Consider the following 23,335-nt stretch of genomic DNA (forward strand, 5'->3'; position numbering starts at 1 on the left):
TTAATTTTTCTGGCCATATTTTCCTACTTTAATCTGTTTGTCTTCCCTGCTGTGTCCCCTGTGCCAAACAGCTAGAACTACATCAGGAAAAGAGGATAACCACTAATATTTCAAAAGATTCAAGAAGATTCAACCCCTAGTATTGTCAAGAGGATAAAATAAACCAACTGAAAAACCTAAGAATTCCCCCTTCCTTTTCCAGATAGCTAGCCCTTTATAGCAATAAAATAAATAAGTAACAGAAAGGTAAGTGCCATGCCTCGGTCTCAAATTAACTTCTGATGCACAAAGGGTTCCAGCACTGCCAGTACCACTCACGGCACCCTGAGGAGCCTGTGGTGCTGAAAATTGCATCCTTCTCCTGACACTACTAACTACCTTGTTTACAGGCCTGGTTCAGGTTCATCCATCAGTGACATCCATAGCCGGGACAAGGCCAGTCACAGGCACACCTACAGGGTGACCGGCTCACCAGTGTTTAGGAACAGAGTGATGTTGTGAGCCTTCTAATTCTTGACTCCGACTCTTAACTACAAAAGCAGATGTCGGGATCTCAGTTTGAGACCGGAGATACAGGACTTCCAAAGGGCTTCTGGAGGCCCTGCTGCGCTCAGCCCCTGGCCCGGGAGCGCCCACACCTCACGGAGCGAGGCCCGCGAGCACTGGAAGGCGCCCTCTCCCCCCCTCAGGCGGCGCCACGTACCGCCGCCACCGCCCGCAAGGCGGAACACCTGCGGCCTGCGGCTCCGCCGCAGGCTACCGCCACAGCGCCCTGCCGCCCGGGAGGCCGAGCGAGCCCTGGCTGGAGCTCAGCGGCGCCGCCCGCCTCCTCAGCCCCCACCCCACCGCGGAGCGCCGTTAACGGCCACCGCCCTGCCCCTGCTCCCCGCGCCGCGGCGGGCCCCTCCGGCACCCGCGGCGAGGCTCGGCGGCCGGCCCTTACCAGGGAGAGCACTTTATAGGTGTTGGGGTCTTTGCCGCTCGGAGCTGCTTTGTCCGGCTCCTCAGCCACCTCCAGGGCGGGGAGCATGGGCACGGCGGCAGCCTGCCGCTCGCCGTCGGCCGCCCCGCTCCCGCCGAGGCCCTGCTCGTGGCTGTTCCCCGCCGGGGTCTTCTCGCCGTTGCCCTGCATGACTCCCCGCAGCTCTGCCCTCTGCCTGCGGCGGCCGCCGATATTAATAGAGCGGCGGCGGAGCGCGGCGCGGCCCCGCCTCCCCGCCCGGTAGCGCGGGCGGCGGCGGCCGCGCTGCTCCTCGGGCACCCGCGAGGCGCGGCGCGGCGCACCCGCGCTTTGCGGCTTCCCCTGCTCGTTTCCCCTCCCAGGCCACCAGTGGGGTTTCCATACACTTACACGTCGCGTACACCTATGCGCTCACACCCTGCCCCTCACACCTGTGCCTGCACGCCCCCGTGGGGGAGTGTAAAGATACAGGTTTGTGTGTGAGTGAATCTTGTATGTGTGTGCGTGTGTGTAAATATATATATATATATATATAAATTATTTCCAGTTAAAGAGTCTCGTTCATCCGAAGCCGCTCAGCGTGCCGTCACAGCTAGCCATGATGTAACGCTGCTCCAAAATAGAGGCTGGAGGAGGGTGGCGGGTGATGTTTGCGAGGGCGAGCAGCCACGGTTTCCTCTCAGTGGAAAGGGCGGCCCTCTTACTGACACCAGCTTCCAGCACTGGGCCCGGCCTGCAGCCCCCACATGCGAGGCCGGGGGCAGCCGTGCCAGGCGTCGGGGAGTCACTGCGCTGTGGGGCAACTGCTGCCCCTGTCATTCCTGCCAAAGCGGTGTGCCTAACCCTTAGTAGAGCTTTACAGTCTGAGCTTATTTCTTTTGCTGGCGTTTTATTTCCTGCTGCTTATATTCACAGTATTAACAGGCTGAAAATGTGTCTTTCTCTGCCAGTTTTAGCTAACCTTCATTTCTTTCCAGGTAAGACTTTTCCTCTAGTTTGCCTACCCACTTTGAAGCTGGCAGTGGTTTCTGCACCGGCTGTTACTTCCACGGAAATTCCCATTGCGGACAGGTTCTGCTTATGGCCATTGAAGTACCTCTCGGGGACCAGCTCCTTCACCTTTTCCTCTGAGGCAACTTTCAGTTAACTATTTGAAGTCCAGGTCATGTTCAGGAGGATATTACAGCGTTAGAGTGAACCAGACTTTATATTTAGGAATCCTTCTCTGTGTTGTATTTAGACAGACACAGAATTATCCATGGTTTTGCTTCTTCCTGCCGAGGTGATTCTCACTAAATTCAGCCCTACTGTTTGATAAATAAGAGTCACACCGCTAATTTTATTTTGAGACCCTATTTACCACTGAGGAAGGCCAGCTGGTTCCAAATTTATAGGTATGACTGTTATTGTCAGTTATACATCTACTGTGAGCCTACTGCATGCTTGCCAACTCCAGGAAATATAATAGTCTTCATTTCTCTAAGAGACATGCAAGTGTTTAGTAACACCAATAGCTGCAAAGTCTGTTTATGCTGAAAATTGCTAAAAATAACTTTTATTCCATTATTTCTTGTGTGATGATGATTTTGATTTCCTAGGGCTTGAGGAGTCTGCGGCAGATTTGTATTAATGGTTATTGCAGTCAGAAAAGAGTGGCAATTGCATAGTTTCTGAAGAAATACTTTCTGAAAAACGGAGAGCAATGGTAAAAGGAAGATTTCCTTGGGAAGTGATCTTGAGCAGTGTCAAAATGTTATTGCTCTTTTGTATTTCAGCTGAGTCTCATAGTGAAACAGCCACTAGAAATTTCCAGTAAAAAAAAACCCTAAAGATTTTTCATTCATGCAATTACACATGTAATGTGTTAAACAAATGTACAAATGTCCGTAGTGCTACTGTAGCTAATAGCCTATTGAAAATTGCTGCAGAACTGACTGCATATGCCTGTCATCATCATCTGAGGCACAGCTCAGATCTAATGAAAATTCATAAATTACAAAATATACAAAAAATATTCATGAACACCCTCAGTTTTATCATTTCTTTCTGGATCAATACAAACAGTTAAGGTGCTTCAGGCTAAACATGGAAATTAATTAACCTAATTAACCTAACAGTAGAAGTAACATACCTTCATTTCAGCTCTTTGACAGGGTCTCCAGGGTACTTTAGATAAGGGTAGATCGGAAAGCCAAAAAGGACTAAGTTTTGAAACTGAAGAAATCAGGTGCTAACACTTTTCTGTTGAATGCTGGGAGAAGAGGCTAAACACTTCAAATCTGAAACCTTCAGAAATCTACCAATTGCCTAATCTCCCTGGGGGAGGATTGGGAAATATTAGTCAATGCAATTCTAATCCGTCTGTGACAAAAAAGGTAATTGTGCAATTAATTAGTTGTGATGATTTCTAAGATTACACATCCAAATTCCAAGGAATTGGCTGCAGCCATTTCAACAGAAACTGAGAAGGCTTTTGAGGGAGCAAGGACTTCTGTCATCCATGCAAACCAAACTTTGACTGAAGCAAGCTACCTCAAAAAAAAAAAAAGGGGAGAAAAGCATCACAAATGGCTTCGTGTTTCCAGACCTTATCTGGAAAGGGACAAAATGGGAGCCATTAGACCTTCTTAGTTTTAATTTGTCGTTCAGCCATTAGCTGCAGCAGGGAAGACAAAGGAAGTTATGTAGTGAGAGATAAAAATAAACATAAGGACTGAGATGTACTGCTGCATCTCAGTGCTTGTGACACTTGTCACTTGAATGTTTTTACCTTGATAGAATAATCATTGGATGTCTATTTTTCAGCAAGACTGGAACAAAAAACACTTAATTCTAGTCTGACCCCTGCTTGTGAGCTGGCTATAGCACAAATAGTAACTCTGGCCTAGTGATGAAGGGTGTAAATTACACCTCAAGGCACTCGTGGACTCTTCATTCACTTCAGCCAGGGCATGGAGACCCTTGCTGCTCTGTCAGGAGGGGGACAGATTTAGCTTGCAGACAGAGGAGTGCCATTATGTGACATGTCCTATGATAACCAGCCCCAGTCTGGCTGAGTCTTAACTGTTAAGTTGCAGCATAAAGCTTTCCCAGTGGTTGGTGGTTGTGGCAACTATTTATTGTTGCACTGTCTCTAATCCTCAGCAAAACTTCTGTAGCCGTAAAAAAGACCAGAAGCTCAAGACTGAAAGCTGGAGCTGCATGTTAAAGAATGTTACTGCTCGGTGTAACACTGGACTCTCAGCCTAATGAAAGCTGATGAAGTTTTGTTTCTCAGCTCTGTTTGCCTGTTGCATCATTCCTGCTAATGAAACACTTCAAGAGGATCCAAACTGTTAAAAGTCATATCTCTACCTCTGTCGACTGAGACAGCATGAAATTGTCTGAGCTAAACTCACCTCAGGAAGTCACACCCTCTCCCTCATAATCTAAATTTCCTTGCTAAACTGAAGGAGATTCAAGCATGCATCAAAACCCACAGATCGAAAAAAGAAGTTCATGCTGTTGTTTCCAGTATAAGGACTTCTCTGCCATTGTTATGAGAGAACTATATTGTAAAACTATTCTAAAAATCAATGAACAAATGAGTATTTTTCTTAGTTTTTGAGATATCATTCCTAGAGTTTTATTTAATACTCAAAGTATATCTAAAAATTCACAGGAATTGAAGAAATCCTTGATGAAAGAGCATCTGTTTCGCAATTTGATGAATAGCATGAGAGGTTAGATAGATACATATGCTTACAATATTACAGCATGGGGACAAAGGGATGAGAAAAGGGCCAGGAAAAAGTGCCAGGATTGGTCAGAGATCCAGAAAGAATATCCTACATGGAAAGACTGAAAGAGATGCAGTTCTTTAGTCTAAGGAAGAGAAAACAGAGGGAAAACATGGTAACAGTCTTCCAATATACCACAAAGGGAATCAGCAGTTCTCCTTGTCCAAGCTAGATAAAATAAGAATTAATATGAGGATAAAGTATAGTGACAGAGATTTAGATTAGACATGAGCGCAAAGTAATGCAGAGAGTGAAGCACTGGAATAGATTCCCTAAAAAGGTTGCAGAATCTCCATCACAGGAATCTCCATTGATCAGGAATAGTTTAAACCACTTACTTCTTCCAGCGTCAGAAAAATGGAATGGACCAGATGGCATTGTGAAGTCCCTTCCAGTCTATCTTCTATGACAAACAGTGCTACAATAATCGGTGAGTTTTCAGACTGTTAATTTCATTCTTCATTATAATACCACCGTTTTGTAGCAAACAGATTTTCACATTTTCCATTTCCAACGTTTGGCTCCCAGAAAGAAAACCTATATCAATAATTTATTTTGGCAAAAGAGCTACTTGGATAATAATTTCCACTACTCTTTAAACCAGTCCTTTCACTAAACTCTCTCTCTGTACAAAATCTTTCACAGCCTCAAACTACCAACAGAACCTTGATCTTACAAGATTGACCATTTGTATGCACTCTTAAAAAAAAAAAAAAAAAAAAAAGCCCCACATGTGCCATAACAAGATGAATATATGTTGTCCAAATATGCATCATTTTGCTGAACCCTGCTCTCCTACAAGGGATCACGGATCTGTTCACAAACCTACCCCAGCTGGTACTAGAATTCTGGCAGAGGAGAACATGATGAGATCACCAGAAAAAAAACACAAAACCTTTTTTCTGGAAGTATATCTGAAATAGAGTGCTTTATTGTGTCTGGCAGTAATCCCTAAGATGAAGTCAGAAATCTCATGGCATTTATGGGTGCTTTGAATAGTATGAACTGAACTGTATTTGTCAGAATTATATCTGTAAAACCCGCATTCATGGAATTTCAGATAGTACATAGCTGAGCAAAGATCCAAGACACAAGAGCAAGATAAAGTTCCAAGATGCACATTGCAAGACTCAGATTCTGAGCTTTTCTCTCTTTGTCAGGCAAAACACTTAGAAGAACTTAGTCTTTCATAACTACTTTGTTTCAGAGTCTGCTAATCTTGCTCTATAAATGCCCCATTTTTTGGTAAGTACGCAAAGAAAATTGTTTTTGCAAAGTATTACCCACTTTTTTGGCTGTTTTACTGATCTTCAGGAAGAATATGATCTAAGGATAATAGTCTGATCTGCTAATCTTTCCTGGATCATTGAAGAATGCCACAATCCTGCCTATTTTCAGTCTTCAGTTGCACAAGGTTTATTGCACATTTAATATGACAGCAGTTGTTAGACTACTGGCAACAATACAAGCAAACTATGAAAAGCCTTTAATTTACCAACAGGGAACACTTGCTTTACAGTGATTGCCTGTTTCTGTAAGCTATATAAAAATGTATTTATCTGATTTCAGACAAACTGGTTAGACGCCTTTAAGCTATAAAATCCTGACACAATGACAATGTGTTGGCAGTATTTGGAGGAAAGCACCAATTATCACCTAATACAATACTTATGAGAGATGTTTGAATACTCTAATGCTACTCAAGCAAACAATCATTATAAGACAATTACACTATTATCATATTTAATCTCTCTAGCAAACATAGTTCTAATATCTAATCTGCCAACCATATCTCAGAGGTCTATACAAGCAAACCTATTACCAGGAAGAATTTGCTTGCACCTACACTGGAAAAATTACTGAGGTAATTAAGTGTCATGTATCTTCCAGACAGACAGTTATTCAAAAGTAAGTTGAAAATTATCTTTGAGTCAGGAATGCTGCTGGTCCACACCTTCATAAGGCAAATGAAATCTGAACATCAATCTGAAACTCATGCCCTAGTTTTGAGCTACAATTCAATGAAGTACTGTGCCATAAAAAAAAAGATTCAAGACCCCAGAAGACTTATAACCAGCCTTACCAAGGTCAATTTTTTGCTGTATTTACTGTCCTGATGTTAAAAAAAAAAATGTAGGTCAGGGTAATCTGAGAAAGCCCTATGTCCTGTGCAGCAGCATTACCATTCAGATGCTGCTTTTTTCTACAGATCTTTTCCACAGTACAGTCGCTGGCATTCTTAACCTTTTTACTGGAAGCGAGTGCATGGAATGCCAAGTTTGTATTTCACTGCTGGAACATCTATTTCATATGGACATATTCAAATGTCATCAAAACAAGATTCTGGAAAAAGACTTTGCTTTCAAAAAGTTCCCAGAACGATGGTTTAAGGCTGGCTGCTTCAAATGATCATGAAATAAACATGTTTGTGATTTTCACAATGCAATTTGTTTCTTCCACTGTTTGCAGAGCCCACAAATGCTCCAGGAACTTGGTGCATGTTTAAGGAAACATTTGGTATTGTAAAATATCATATTACTCAATAAAATCCACACAAATAATTAAAATACTATGTGCAGGGATAATGAGAAGTGTTCCATTTGTTATTCCTTTTCAGAAAAAAAATGGTGAAGGCAAGAGACTTAAAAGTTTAAAGATGTTAGTGGTGTCTAAAAATTATTTTACCCTTATCCAGAAAGATACATGATGAATTTTTAGTGAATGTTTGTATCTGTTTGGGGTCGTGGAAAGTTTATGTACAGGATATCTTGGCCACATAGTTTACAAGTTATTGGTAAACCAGTTTGTCTCAGAGCACCCATTTAGGCTTCTGAGGAAGAGCATATCTTCGGAAGATATCTTGCTATTATACTTTCAGGGTGTAACTTACCACTGGGGCATTGCATTTAGGTACCCTCTTACTTACTGTTATCTTCTAAATTGAAGCCTAATTTGCAGGGAAAGTATCTGAAAAGTAATGATAGCTGACATTTTGAAGATCCCAGACCTTCTGGGCTAAGGCACTTTTGTGTTAGTTACCACTTCAAATTTGTTTAGTGTCAATAATATTCCTGACAGCGTTCAGTGATAACCAGTTCACTAGTAGTGATGTCCTGTGACACATGGTTAGTACCATTAATCAAGCAACTAGGCAAGATTTTCTTATTCTTTGAATCTGAAATCATATTTTTAATCAAACCTGCTTAGAAAAAGGTCCAGAGCTTACTTGCTTACTTTGAACTGTTCTCCATTGGCCGGGGCGGGGGCGGCGTGGGTGAGCAATTCCTTAACATGAAGTAATTCACAGTCAGAAGTCATTGCCTCTATTCCTCTGACTTGACAATCCACCATCCCCCCATGGCCTTTTTAGAGCATGTATAAACAAGGAAGCTATTATGAAGTAAGGAACACTTTGGGGTTTAGTTCCATGTTCTTCTTGGTGTTCTTAGAGAGCCATGTCTAACAGGATTCTGTAAATGCAGCTTTACACAGAAAGCTTTTCCACAGAAAGGATACAGGACTATTTCCCCATGTAGACAAGGCACAGTTTCTTATTACATATTTTCTCCTGATCTCTCACAGAGCCATTTCCTCTGGCTTTTGGCACAGCCCTCTTTAACTAGAAGTTCCCCAGTGAGGCTCTAAGCCATTGACTAGTATGATTTATAACACAGGAGACCCAAACCTAGCCCTTTCCATGACTTGCCTTTCTCTAACATGAGGAATTCCTACACAATAATGCTGAGACCTGTCAGGAGACCCTCCTGATAAAGAGGCCTACTTATACAGGAAAGACACCTGGGCCTCCTCCCATGGAGCACCTGGTCTCTTACCCAACCACCAGTCCCAAAAATGAACCAGTCACTTGTCATCAGATAATCAGATTTAATGTGAGATGAACCTTAAACACTGGTGGCCAGTCCCAGCAATGCCACTACCTTTGTACTTCATTCAATCTGCACTTTGTTTACTAACAAAAGCCTATTTGTTAAATATTATTGTTTAGCTTCCCCACCCTTTATTGCAAGGTAAATATTAATGGAATGGGTTTGAAGGATGTAAGCAAAATATTACTATACTCCTTTTTGCATACTAGTTTAATATTTTGAAGTATGGGTGAGACACCTATCTTTTAAGAAGTGTTATGTGAAGAGCAGAGTTGAGTAAGCATTAGTAATACCCTATGAACTTCAGAGAAAGACACCAGGCTACCTTGCCTGGGTCTCTGTGTATGTTCCAGCTAAAATTCATGTCTCCTTTTCTTATGCGGAGCTGAGACAGGATTTTGGCAAAGAAAGTGAGGATAGCAGCATGGGTCCTGGATGAGCTGAAGAAGAGATTCATGGCAGAAATGCTGTGCTGGAAAGAACTTTCCTGTCTTCAGGGAATTTTTAAGACTTCAAACAGTCTCACATTCTGCACCAGGTCATAGCCATCTTTCAAACAAGGAGAGCAGTCAGACAGAAAGACACCAACACAGGTAATAGGCTGGTTATTAAGACACTTACTCAAGTTGTGCAAAATCCAGCATCAAGCTTGTGCCTGCAGGCTGCTCCAAACTTCAGATTCTGTCAGCTCATACAGCCGATAACAAGATTGTTGTGAGCCAGGACTCAGTGAGTTCAAGCTGTCTGTCAGCTCATGGGGAGCCTGAAAAAAGGCATGGGAATGATACGTTGGAACCTGAGCTCGCTCTGAAAATTGTTTGGCTAACAAGGTTGCGTTGAGGCGCCACTGAAAGCAAAGTCAGACTCTGCAAAACGATTTAATTTCAATGACCTGACTAACTCAGACAATAAAAGAACTAAGTTTCATTAATTTTTTTCTGACCAATTCTATCCATGCCCTTTTTCCCTAACTAGTCAAAGGCACTTTGTACAGACATTTTCTCTGGTTCTGCATAACACTTCCTCTGTCACCTTTCAGAGAGGTTCTCTCTCTCTCCTTCTTGCAGATGCTCTGCAAAACAGTCAACACAGTCAATGCAGGAAGGAGGTATTGATGAGTCGCATTACAACTCCACCCGTGGAATAACAACCTCCCCTTTGCCTTCAGTCATACACACACACATACTTCCCAACCTCACAAATACAGCTGAAAGCAAAGCAAGTAGGGAACAGTTTTCCTATCCAAGTGCTCAGGAAGATGATTCACAAGCAATGGAAGCAGAGCGTGAGCTGGGATTGCCATAATGGCAGCACGAGAAGTGCTCCTGACAACACAGATACTTTTTTTTTTAATTGCAATAAGCCCACATAAGTTTCGCAAGAAAGACCTTGAGGTAACTGTCATTCAAGCCAATTCATAAGTTGACCAAGGTCTTTCTTAAAAGTATTTTTTCTTTTCCCCAGCAACTTCCATTGAGTAGCTGTTCCAGAAGCTTCCTGGCAAGAATCTGTCTTCTGATTTCCAGGTCAAATCTATTCCTAGCAAATTTGTACATAATTATCTGGTGCCAACATTGTTCTGCAGCATAGGTAACTTTTTTACTATCTCTGGTGTTCATCACTACTACAACTCCTAGCAATACAGTTAGAAAGAGTGGTTAATCTCCTTTCAGCTTCTGGTTTGCTCCACTAACAAGACAAAATATTTTAATCTCTTATTATATGAGAAGAGATTAAAGTAGGTAAGAATATAGGGTCTTCATTTTCCATATCATAGCAGGATCCTTCCTTTGTTCCCACTCCAAACTGAAATCACCTCTTCAGTAACTGGAAGTTACTTTGGTGTGAAGTTCCCTTCACCTACTAAACACCAATCATCACTGTGCATTAGCCAGCCTTACATCAGCTCTGCTTGGTCACCTACAGCACCTACCTTGAGGGGACCATGTGGACAACTGTTTACCAAGCTGCCATGCTACTAACTACTAGCAATCCAAGATGGGGAGGTGCCACCAGAGATAGCACACCCTTTTTCACTTTGAAGGGAGCTTTTGGTTAGGTATGAGACTGCTGCAAATCTGAGTGAACTCTGTACAGGCTTCAGGATGACGAAAACCATTTTTCCTAGAAGCTTCACTGCCACTGATGGTCATCCCAGGTCTACAATACAATCCTTTTGCCAGCCAGCCTGAGCAGGCCAAACTTACAAGTAGCTATATGTGAAACCATTCAGATATAGTATCTAAAGAAGTAACTACACAATTCTTACTTTCTTCTCCTCTACTCCAGTCATTATGGCATCACTGCAGTTGTCTCTCAGTCCAGCCAAGCCCTCATGGCTATATAAATATAACACCACTACACATAGAACAGCTTGTTTGTATTAAAAGTAATATTTAGAAGTTGACAGCACTTCACAAATGAAACTGTGTAGTTAAAAAGCAGATGAATTATCAGGGGCCATGAGGAAATCATTGGTTTTTTCAGTTTAACCTCAAACCTCAGTAAACAATCCACAATGTCACACAGGAAAATCTCTGAGCGTACACAACCTACTGGTGTGTCATGTCCCATATATCATTATCCCATGCTATAGCTGTCCAAGATGCTGTGTAGTTTTGTTAGACTGTGGATTCAGTGATTCATAAAGGCAGAAGCTTTAGCCAGAACATAAAAAGTATGTTAGTGTTCTTTTCTCTGCTGTTATTCTGCATTAATTACACAAAATATAAAACAAACAATATAAAAAAAAACTTTGAAGAAACTATAATCTTTCTTACAGAAGGTTTCAGAAAGTTCTTGAGTTATTATAGAAATCAAATAGACAACTTCCCTTTGAACATTATTTTATTCATTAGTGGTGTTCTGCCAAAATGAGTTTCTTACAGCAGTAAAACTGCAAATTTACCAGCAACTACCAGATTTACAGCAATCTATCCATGGCTGTATCAAGTTGTTCATGACTGGAAAAGAGGAAGCTTTCTCTAACTACACTATCAGCAGTTAAAAATTTCTGCTACTTTGAACTATATACTTCTTGTCTTTGTGCAATACAAGTTTTTTTTTTTTCTTTTATTCTATTTTTATATCTATTTCTATTTCCTGAAAGTGTTCGTGTTGTTTTTTTAAAGGAAGACTTCTGGAACCCATACAGTTTTACAGTGTTTCTCATACCATTATATTCACTTGTAAGTAATCATCCACAAGTCATTCAGGTCAACATAAAATTTCTGAGAGTCTTTATGGAGTCAGTATGCTAGATTAAAACAGTATCTCAGAGAAAAGTTATAAAGATATACATATTATGATAAAATTCCAAAGTCTTTTGTCAGTGAAAATGATTTATTTCTGGACTTCCCATAGCTCATCCTATTTCTTTAGCCATCTGGTTTTAACAACTGAATCCATCATTTTTACACTAAGCATTCTGAAAGCCACGAGTTGCAGAAGCAGCATGATTTCTAGTCTGAGAAAGTATGGGTAGCAGTGATCACAGTCTCAAAGATAGTACAAGGAGCTCATTTATATACTGGTTTTATTCCAAATTAATTATTTCAAGAACATGACCAGCACAGGAACAGCTGGGCCAAACTATTATGGCCAAGTTGGAGAAAGGGATGGGGACTCATTTAATTGCAAGTGGCAACAGCTGGAGAAGCCAAAGATCACACTGAATGAAAGGTGTGGGGGAGAAGCATGGTCAGGGCTGGGAGGAGGAAAAGATATACATTGGAGTCAGAGAGATAATAAGCAGGAACCAGGGAAGAAAGGAAGATGCTGGATAACAGATATAGCCAGTGACCTGCTGTACAAACAAAAGCAATTGTTGCTGTTGCTTCTTATGCCTAATGTTGTGGGTGAACTACAAATATGAGTTATTGGTCAATCCTTATGTCCTCCACAACACAGTCCCCTAGGGAAATGCTACCTCTTTGAAACACGCCTCTGCCATTTCCTCCTCCTTTCTCATTTTATTCCTTTCCCACCAGACAGCTGCCTCTTTGCTGTCACTCCATGTGACTATGCCTTTAGGAACCACAATTATAGGAAACTAATCACTGCCAAACTGACAGAAGCATGTTTAAAACTCTAGTCAGAGCCTGAAAGTTGTTGACAATGTTTTATTTCATAAATAAAACATACTAAAACAAATACTAGAAGTTGCATGAACATGCTATGTGCATTTCCTAAGCCTATGCAGCTAAATTGTTTTAAAAACTATGTGCTGCTCATAAGATTAAGTTACATACCACATAAATTGTGACTCAGCTCATAACTGAGGAAAGGAAATGAGGCAAGATTTCTCGTACTGTGGAAAGAATTTGAGTAAGCAGCAGTTTAAACTCACCTTTCCCATGGGTCTGCAGTTAAGCTTTTAAAAATGTCAAGGAACAAAAGTTTGAATAATCTGGTTTTTTCTGCATTCACACAGTGCTTTGTTTCTGCCCTTCTTCTCCCCTGTAACAGAAAATGGATCTGAAATGTGTAATGGTGCTAGGGAGATATCTAGCATCTGTAAGGCTTAGAAAAATATAAAATGGTCAGATGAAAAGATATAGACAATGCCCCTTAGGGAAGACTGGAAAGGAGGGCTGCAAACTAATCTCTTTGGAATCCACTGCTGCATAAAAATATGCTCAAGACACAGAAGAGGCATCCTTTTGCCTATAATGGAGGTGAAATTTATGCAGAGAAATTAAAAACAACTATCATTTCTGAAGCATATTTTGCATTCTTGACAGAGAGGAATATCCTTCAAATGTTCTTGAGATGATAGAAGTGGTATTCACAGCTGTAGTTTTGGACACAAAATCTGTCAGCTTTTTTCCTGAAAACAAATAGCAATGGAAAAAAAAGTCAGAGCAGCTGAATAGATGGAAATTACATTCATTGGCTTATGTGACTGGATTCTGTAAAGCAAAAGGAGTGCTCCTTTATAAAATACTTTTTTCTCAGCCATTCCCCATCCATCCTCTTTATTTCCCCAGAGAGCTGAAAGTTACTCCTGACATTCAACAGATAGTTCTGGGGCAGGTCCTACATAGGATAATACTGAAGTGAAGGATGAAGAGGTTGTTAGTTCCCATAGTTTTGATGAAAAGCTTTTTGGCTGATCAAACTGGATACTTTATTCATAGCTGATTGATACATCTCCCGTCTGTGTAGCTGAATGTTACACTGCTCATAGAAAAACGTCTGGCATATCTGAAGTGCAGGATTTTAGTAAGAAAGCTCTTTTATCCTATGTGCAGTATATGAACAGGGTTATATTTGCCCACTAAGAAAATTTCCTAACAATAAATAAAAACCACTGGCACCACAAGGAGTCCTGAAAAGGTATGATTAGCCTTGCAAACGTTGAGGCATTCCCACTGTTTGGCAGTCACTGGTGGTGTAGCACAAGAGTCAATACTGGGGCCAGTACTGTTTAATATCCTCATTGATGACCTGGATAATGGGACACAGTGCACTTCAGCGTCTTTTGCAGATGATACAAAACTGGGAGGAGTGGTTGATAGAGCAGATGGTTGTGCTGCCATTCAGAGGGACCTTGACAGCCTGGAGAAATGGGCAGAGAGGAACCTCATGAAGTTCAACAAAGGGAAATGCAAAGTCCTGCACTTGGGGAGGAATAACCCCAGGCACCAGTACAAGATGGGGACTGACTGGCTGGAGAACATCTTTACAGAAAAAGACCTGGGGATCCTGGTGGATGACAAGTTGATCATAGGCCAGCAATGTGTCCTTGTGACAAAGAAGGCCGCTGGTATCCTGGGCTGCATTAGTGCTAGTGAGGCAACACTTGGAGTGTTGTGTCCAGTTCTGGGCTCCCCAGTACAAGAGAGACACAGACATACTGGAGTGAGTCCAGCAAACGGCCATGAAGATGATAAAGGGAATGAAGCATCTCTCATACAAGGAGAGAGCTGGGACTGTTCAGCCTGGAGAAGAGAAGGCTCAGGGAGGATCTTATCAGTGTATATAAATACTTGAAGGGGGAGAGTAAAGAAGACAAGGTCAGTCTCTTCCCAGTGGTGCCCAGTGAAAGGAGAAAAGACAATAGGCACAAATTGAAACATAGGAAATTCCACTTAAATATCGGAATTTATTTTTTTTACTGTAAGGGTGGAACAGGTTGCCCAGAGAGGTTGTGGAGTCTCCATACTTGGAGATACTCAAAATCCAACTGTATATGGCCCTGAGAAACTTCCTTGCTTTGACCAAGGGAGTTGGACTTCATGATTTCCAGAGGCCCCTTTCAACCTCAATGACTCTGTGATTCTCTGATTCCCCAGAACAGTGTATTAGGGTCCACTATGTTTGCAATGACCTAGCATATGCATTAAGACTAACCATCAGGTTGCAGGTAATTTCTGCTTTTTCTTCCATCATACCCTGTAAATTGTCCTTGTATGCATTTAGAGATCCACCTGAATAACCACAATATCCTGCCTGAAACAGGCTGAGAAGAACATAGGTTGCTGAAGGGCAGAATTAGGACAAGTGCTGTAAAGTTTTGCCTTTACGGAAATGAAAGGACTCAACATTTACTTAGCATGCTCCCATCAAATTGAGGAGCCAACAAAGAGCTTACTTGTCTTCCAGCCATACGGCACTACAGTCATGCAACTAAATAAAAAGGCCTCAGTTGTCTTTTTTGTATGCCTTGCAAGCACAGCTGGAGTTGCTATAGTTGGTATTATTGTTTGCGAACTGTTGATCTGGCTGAAGTCACAATATAGTCAAAATTCACTTGTCCAGCCATGGATCTCATTAGAGATCATTCTCTAAATCATCTGCTGCTGTTATTGTGACTGTAACAACATCTGCCACAGAAATGGCAGTTGTTCCCTCTGTTAGGCAGCAATATGACTCAGAATAAGAGGCAAACCAGACAGCAAACAAAACCCAGCAAGTCTGCTTTTCCTCAGAGAGGCTCTGGGAAACAGGAGTCCTCTTCTCCCCAGCCACATTTCTCTCACGTAGAGTAAGACCTGGAGATCTGTCCCTCTTTGCAGTCAGCCTCAGGAAGCACTTACTCTCCTTCCAACTTCCAAACTATTATAGACACTGCAGGCTGTAACTCAACTTCGTTCCTTAATGCTTCCCTGGCACTGGGCAGTTTGGTTTATATGTCGCATCATCAAGTCTTCTTAATATAGAGGTGAAAGTAATTTCAGTCCTTAGTGAAAACTCCTGCCCCACTCTCCCTTCATGCTTGGCTGATCCCAAATCCAAAGTTGTCCCAAACCCTAACCCTGAGCAATATCACATCAAGTTCTGCCCACAGCTTTCAGGCATCTGAGGATACACATGTTCTTCAGTTTCTGCTTCCCAGGACTGGGAAGGATTCAACTTTCCTACTACTTCCAGACTATGGGAAGGAAAATCATTTCAGACAGTCTCCACTTCCCCCTTCCCTGGGAAAATGAGATGGAGCAGGGAAAACCTGCTTCACTGAGAGGAGGCAGGCACTTCTGAACCCCTACTTTTCCCAAGACAACAGCATCGGCTCCAGAGGCACGACAGATTTGCCTGCCAGGAGGCAAATCGACAGCTCTTCACCCCCAGGCAGGAACTGTCCCACACTGCACAGAGCCTCTACAGTTAGGGTGGAAAAAATCGGTATTTATAAACACAATTGCACATTTTGCATATGAAAAATCTCATCTTCTTAAGTACAAATATTGCAGGACCAGTGTGGAAGGTCATTGGAAAAACTAGTCTTTTTTATATATATTAATACTATTTTCTTTAGGAATGAATGTCCAAGAAAGGAGTCAAGGATATTCTATGCCATTTAAATGTCTGCACTCAACTTTGGACGTAGCCTTCAGTGAGGTACTGACAAAAAAACAGCAGTCTCTGTAATAAATATCAAGCAAAAAATATGTTTATGTTTTATACTGGTGATGGTCTCTGAGGGCCAAGGCATGGGGCTAGGAAAACACGGTAGCACTTGGTAAAAAATTTCTATCAGGCTTTTCCTTCTTCTGGCTGCAGGATTTTCTGGAGCAAGGTAGGCTGTATTTCCTTTATCTGTTTTCTTCAGTTATTACCTTGCTTTGTCACAGAGACAACATTAGCCATAGGTAATGCCAAATTTCTATATGTACTTGCAGGTTTGGTTCTAATACTTGAAGACTCTGAAAAATCAGGATAAAAGAGGGAAACAGCCAGATCTTCCTGAGTTCAGATTTTCAATAACCATAGGATTCCGTTTCTCAGCTTCCATTGTGGTCAAAATAAAAACACATTTTAGAAAATTTATAATTTTAGTTCTCACACATAAGGTGGTCATGAGAGCTGGAACTCAACAATATCTGTTTACAGTCAACAAACCAGCTTACATCTCTTCTACTCCAGCTTGAAACTTAGGTCTTTCAAAACTGGCTGAAAAATACAGAAAAAAAAGGACTTGTCATTTTTGCAAAGTTACACTCATATTCCCTAGGAAATAGGGGAAGTCCAAGACCTTCAGAAACAGCATTATTTCTGTGCTGTAGTTTGTAGCTTTAGTACATATGATTTCTGTTTGACGCAGCCACTCACTTCCATCACCATGCAAACTGCAGAAGTTATCCATTTCAAAAAGTTCTCTAGAAATGTCTTAGGGAAGTGCAAAAGTTTCAGGATATACCTCTACTGGTAATGCAACCATATGTGCACAGCATTGCAAATTGAGTGATTTCTTATGAACTGGCAAAAGATTTTTTTTTAATTACTAGCAATGGATAAGGCATTATATTTACTCTCAAATTAAAACAAACAGGCCTGTGAAATCCTAAGAATGTCTTAAAAATTTTAGTTAAGGTCTCCAAAGCATAAACAACAATGAATTTCTCTCGCATAAAACTCCATGGTTTGAGAGGTCCTTAATCCTTTCCTCCCACGTACAGCTGTAATTCTGCGATACAAGAGTGTGGGCCAAATCTGCCCCATAATCATCATTCTATCAGCTTGATCTTTTAAAGTCATTAGGAGTCACCAAATCCAGATTTCTTACAATAGCTATTGTTGCACAGTAAGTATATGATCTACTATAAGTGATCTAGAAACAAATCCTGTTGATGGCAATCTAAAAATTTTTGCCTGTTTAGTGAAAGAAATTCAGACATTGTCATTGCCAAGTATCTAGCTGGGGTTACAGGTTTGAGTAATTTTTTGCACTAGTGTAGATGCTTAGCATTTCAACACGATATTTGGCTTACTTACTATATTTAGAATCACCAGGCACAGAAATAAATGGGAGTATTCTTAAAATCGTATGTTTGTTTGCTGCAAGATTTCTCTGGCTATATTGTAAACTACATGTGACAGACTTCAGTACCAGTTCTCCTGATCTCCAGTACAAGCACTGACTTACATAACTAAGCAAGGGAGAGCAGGAAAACTTTCCCCACAATCTTCCATCAAATCAGTCAGAAATCCAGACATGTTTTAAATCAGTCAATGACTAGACTCACTTGTTGAACTTAGTAGTGAAGGAAAAAAATCTTCCCATGGTTGTTCCTGTAAATAACAGAAAATGTTACAGTTTTAAGGAGGCCTGTGAGACCACAAGATCAACTAACAGAGGGACAAAACAATCTTGGGGAGAAGGGGACAGAACACGATATTGCCCAAAGCAATTTATAGCGCAGTTTATGTCACAGGGTGTGACAAAAGCTCTATGGTGCTGCACAGAGAATTGGCACTGGAAAAGCTGGAGACTCTTCAACACAAAGGTAGTAGCAAGAAGTCAGTGCCACGGGAAGAATACAGGGCTAAGAACCAAGTCTTTTGCTTACATAAATTTTTAGTTATTCCTGTGCAATCTCCAGACTCATTGGTAAATGACCCGCTGTGCTTTTAAAAGGTAGATATTAATGACAGTTGAATGAATAGTACAGGAAATAAACATGACTCTGGCAAGAACACTTTCATGTTTACTTTCTCAGAATAACTGCAACTTCAGACTCCATTAGCAGAAAAGCTTATGTAAAGAGGAATATTTTTTGAAGTCAGCTTCACAAGAAGTTAATTTGGAACTACATGCTTAATTTTAATGCTCAGAATTATATTACCACAGCATCAAGGATCCTAATGAACCAACGATTCAAATCTTGACACAAATTACCTTCGTCCTACATCCTGATGTAAGATAAATATTACTAAGCTGCGTTTGGAACGTATGCATGTACACTGCTCATCTAAGACTTGGAAAAAAACATCCAGTTTCTCTGTATAGACTTGTAAGGCTTCTCCTTTAAAACAAACATGCTTCCTTCCGTCCACAATTGGCTACAAGTTCAAAAACTCTATGACATGTTTCTTTAAAACACCTCCAATGTGCCTATAAATCAGACACATGGTCATCTGTCTGCTGCTATTCATACCTGTAGTGAGCAGCGCTTTCAGTGGAGAAAATCAGCTCAACATTCAGTTATCACATGGCATTTCTGTAGTAGCAGAATTTGGGAATTTCCACTGCCTTGTCCTACTTACCTGCTCTCAGCAGTAATTTGTGTACAATACAGTTTCAGTTAGAAATTCTTTTTCTATAAAGTCACTGTGGAAAGGATCACTGACCATTTTTCACAGGGCACCACTAATTTTGTGCTCCCATCTCAGGTTTGACTATTTAAAAATAAACACAAATATTTTTGACATTGCCAGGCATTTGGAAATGTTTGCAAATACAGATAAATATCTGGACAACATCCCTCTGGCTAGAGGGATTTTTTTACCTCTTCTTATTCAGAACACTTGAAGATTTCTGAGGAGTACAGAATATAGCTCATTTATTCTAATTTCACTTCAGATGTTACTAGTTTAATGAATTTACCCAAGTGGAAAACACAGGGGATGATCACAGAAGACACTTCCACTATATACAGATTTTTTGAGAGTCTGAATGTTTGTTAAATACATAGCAGTTTTCGTGTGAAGAGTAGGTGAAAGAGAAATTCAGAACATTCCAGGATATACCAGTGTTAGATAACCATAACTTCATAGATATACACAAGTGAAAAAACACACACACTCCTCTCCAACTGGTTCACTTTGTAGCTCAATTACAGAAATAATTTCTTTACAAATTACAATTCTGGGGTCTTTCTACCACAAAACAAGACATGCCACTTTTGCATTTTTTTTCAAACCATTAATATTAAAATATTCTCTGTTTTGAAAACCTGGCTCATCGATGAGGATTTAATTTACTTTTGATAATTTTTATTCAGTTGGCACAAAACAGAACGCTTAACCAAAGAACGAGAATTTGAAAAAAGGAATTAGGTGTTGTGTGTTTTCTTACAGAAGAGCTGTTGTCACATTTCCTGCATACTTAAGCAAAGAAAAAGCTAATTTTTTCAGATTTGTTTTCTTCCAAGTATGACATGTTTTACAGATATTCAGTTAATGTCAGTCTCAAATGTTGGCAAAAATGTCTTCAGCTGTAAGATCTCAGAGATGGGTTCCTGTCTTTCCTGGTAAAAGTCAAGCCCAGTTAGAAGTTCCACATCTCGAACACGTGCAGCATGAGCCTGAACTCTTTCTTCAACCCATTCGGAAGGCTGCTTATTTTCCTGCCAACCAAAACAGGAGCAATGTTCAAACACCGGTTATTGTCTAACACCACCACCAAACAACAGAGTGCCTTTTATGGCATTGAAAGCCTTTAGTTTGTAAAATGTCTTTCATTTTTTTCCTAGACATCTCTGCAGCCTTGCATTTGGGGATCTAATTCGAGTAGAGTCAAATGGATGTCCCCTCTCCCCATCTAACCTGCCATAGACTCAGCCTCCTGTCAAACCTGCTTCCTGTCAGCTACATTTTACATCAACTGTCTTGAGAGACTGGTAGAATCCAAACATGAAAGTTCTAGCATAATCCTAACACCAAACCCAATTTCTCAGTAAAAAAAATGTATTCAAAGAAAGGACTGTAAGCAATCCGAGGTAAGAGAGAAGCAAAATACTGCTGAAATGGTAGGTATGACTTTTAATGAATTTTTAACTACAAAGTACAGTTGAGTCATAATTTAAACAAACAAGTCAGGATAGTTATAGTTACTGTATAAATTAGTTGCTGTACTCAGGCTAGCCAAACAACAGGCACCTGTCAACCTGAACAAAGTCCTTAGAGCAGCTCAGTCTTTACTGTTGGACAGCAAAAATAATTGCTAGATAGACACAGACCTAACACCCCCTCCCCCCAAAAGTAGAGAAAAAAACCCTGTAGATATCAACACTAATGAATCAAAATGCTACCATTTTGTTATTTTACTACAAAAATTTTTTGCACGCAGATGGTAATTTGCTTTTCTGTTACCAATATCTGCTTCAGATGCAATACAAGTATTTCACTAAATTTAATTTACCACAGGACGCAGTGAACAATATGACGTACAAAGATATTTGAGGTTTGTTGCTAAGTTTTAGAGTTAGCAGACGTTAATTGCTAAAGCATCAAGACTAATTCTTGATTATTTCTAATTATTTCTTTTGTACATTCAGTCAACTCTCAGCTACCTACAAGTTCACTGAGCAGTTGTGGATTATCCATGCCACAAATGCAGACCCAGGTTGCTTCTAAGTAGAGCCAGCTTGCACCTGTCTGGAGCTATGAGTCCAAACAAAGTCGCAAACAAACTAAACACAACTGTATTGCTTCAGGTCTGTTGACTTGAGCCACTTCAAGTCTGTATAGCTACATCTGTGTATGGGAAACTCTGTAATGAAAGAAACCTCCTGCACCCTGGAGCTTGGTGCAGAGACACCCATCTGGCTCAACAATACATACTAGGCTCAGCTAATTTATTTCCTTTGTGTGCTATAAAAGGTCAGATTTACACTGTTAGTGGAAAGCATACCTTTTACTTAATTAAAGTATGTATTTCTGGTTGTAAACTGTGAATTTCAACTGCAGAACCATCCATCTAAATGCATACTGTCTTATTTCTGACAAGGATGGAACAAAGCATTAGTACCTCTGGCTGAAGGGAGTAACACTCCAAGTTCTCTGATACCCCTAGAGTAATTTTATCCTACAGCCTTCCACACAGCTAACTCATCAACCTGTCAGCTGTGCTGCTCTTCTCAGACCTTCTCTCTGCTCACCTCTTAGGTGACAACATTTCCAAGTCTTCTTACCAAAACCTCATTTCTTCTCTCTTGCTTCCAATCAACTCATTTGTTCTGCTGCTGCTCCTGCACGTTCTGGCTCCCCTAGTCATGCCTTTAGCTCACAGCTCACAGCTATTACAATTCATATGACACCATACACAAGCTCCTCATATACGCTCACTCTCAACTCACTAGGAGCAAATTAATTAAACACCTAGAGACCTAAAGATTCTCCCACTAGGAATCACAGTTCACAAAGCCCACTTGCCCACAGGAGCATGAAATTATACTTACAGCACAGCTTTCAGTGTTGTCAGGTCGATGAGGAAGGATAAAAGACAAAGCATCCAAGGAACCTGAACAGTTCAGTGGAGTAAAAGACGTGTTCTTGCAGCTAGTCAGAACCACAAAGTAATGGGTTGGGATTGGGATTTGTGTATTATTTACATGCCTATAAAACAAAAATTAAATGATTTATTTAGTAATAAAGTATAAAAACACTGATGCCATTGGTATTTCATAGAACACATCTCAGCATACATCTTTCACTATTATATGACTTCTCTTTATTTTATAATTGAAATAAATATCTGACGGGATAGACAGTCTCACTATCTGTTTCATGAACAGCCAAACAATCATGGATTAGTCCTTTTGCTACAGGTGGTCCCATTGAAATCAACAGTATTACTTATGTGCTCAATACTCTATTTTGGCAAAGCTAAAGATCTCTACATCTAGAAGAGGCAGGATAGAGCATCATAAATGTCCTTCATTACATTAAGAATTTCAACCGTATGAAACTGAATTGAAGAAGAATGAAGAGTTCTGGTTCCTGGTCAACAAGAATTGCCAGAATGATGATTTGTGGCTATGTGCTATAGAAACCAGTTTAGGATATGTGATTCAAAATGTCTTTGCCTCCATTTTATGGCCATTCCATTAGAATGCTCATTTTTGTGTCTAAACTTATGAAGAGTTGAATGCCTCCCAAATTTGCTGTATGTCTTCAATATTTAACCAAACATCATCAGTGAAACCATTATATGACTTAGTATGACTAACCGTGCTGAATAAAACATGCTTGTTCAAAACTGTAGACAACATTATGTGGTTGACTGGGTATTACAGCATTCTGCTTGGAAGGAAGCTCTAGTCTCTCATCCCTTCCACCCTCCTACTTCGTGGCAGAGCTGACTTTACCATTCTCAAACCCTCTTTGACAGATGTGGTGTTAAGTCTAGCCTTGAATACAAATCTCCAGTGACAGCATTTAGCTGTGCAGATTTCCCAGCACTTGTTCTTCTACATGAGTGTTCTTACTGTCAAAAAGCATTTTCCCTATATTTGGAAGTCTAAGTTGTTGTTTGCTCTTATTCTGTTTTGTTCCTCCTGTCCTCATTGAATAATATAAATACTTGGTCCTTATCTTTTATATTTCTCCTTTACATAATTTTGGTTTATGTATGTCTTCCTTTAGTCCTGTTTCTACACACAGATGAATTTTTAAATGTGTTTTGCTATGCTACCAGAGCTCACTAAAATGTATCTAGAACTTGTCAGACTTCCAAGCAATTTGTACCATAGCTATGCAAAGGA

The 23,335-nt window shown here is 40.5% G+C and overlaps 2 protein-coding genes across 4 annotated transcripts in view; both read right to left on the bottom strand.

The window, feature by feature from the left end:
- The window catches only part of ENPP1 (ectonucleotide pyrophosphatase/phosphodiesterase 1), a 60,477-nt gene extending 59,332 nt beyond the window's left edge, over positions 1 to 1,145 (bottom strand). For all 3 annotated transcript variants that reach the window (XM_067293708.1, XM_067293707.1, XM_067293709.1), the window contains exon 1: positions 944 to 1,145. In XM_067293708.1, the coding sequence (XP_067149809.1) occupies positions 944 to 1,132 (189 nt within the window). In that variant the 5' untranslated portion in view covers positions 1,133 to 1,145. The remainder of the gene's footprint in view (positions 1 to 943) is intronic.
- Positions 1,146 to 18,549: 17,404 nt separating this feature from the next.
- The window catches only part of LOC106497910 (ectonucleotide pyrophosphatase/phosphodiesterase family member 3), a 54,247-nt gene continuing 49,461 nt past the window's right edge, over positions 18,550 to 23,335 (bottom strand). The window contains 2 exon segments of the mRNA XM_067294581.1: positions 18,550 to 20,197; positions 22,031 to 22,187. Of these exon segments, the coding sequence (XP_067150682.1) occupies positions 20,024 to 20,197; positions 22,031 to 22,187 (331 nt within the window). The 3' untranslated portion in view covers positions 18,550 to 20,023.

Source organism: Apteryx mantelli, chromosome 3, assembly GCF_036417845.1.
Source record: "Apteryx mantelli isolate bAptMan1 chromosome 3, bAptMan1.hap1, whole genome shotgun sequence".
NCBI classification, from domain to species: Eukaryota; Metazoa; Chordata; class Aves; order Apterygiformes; family Apterygidae; genus Apteryx; species Apteryx mantelli.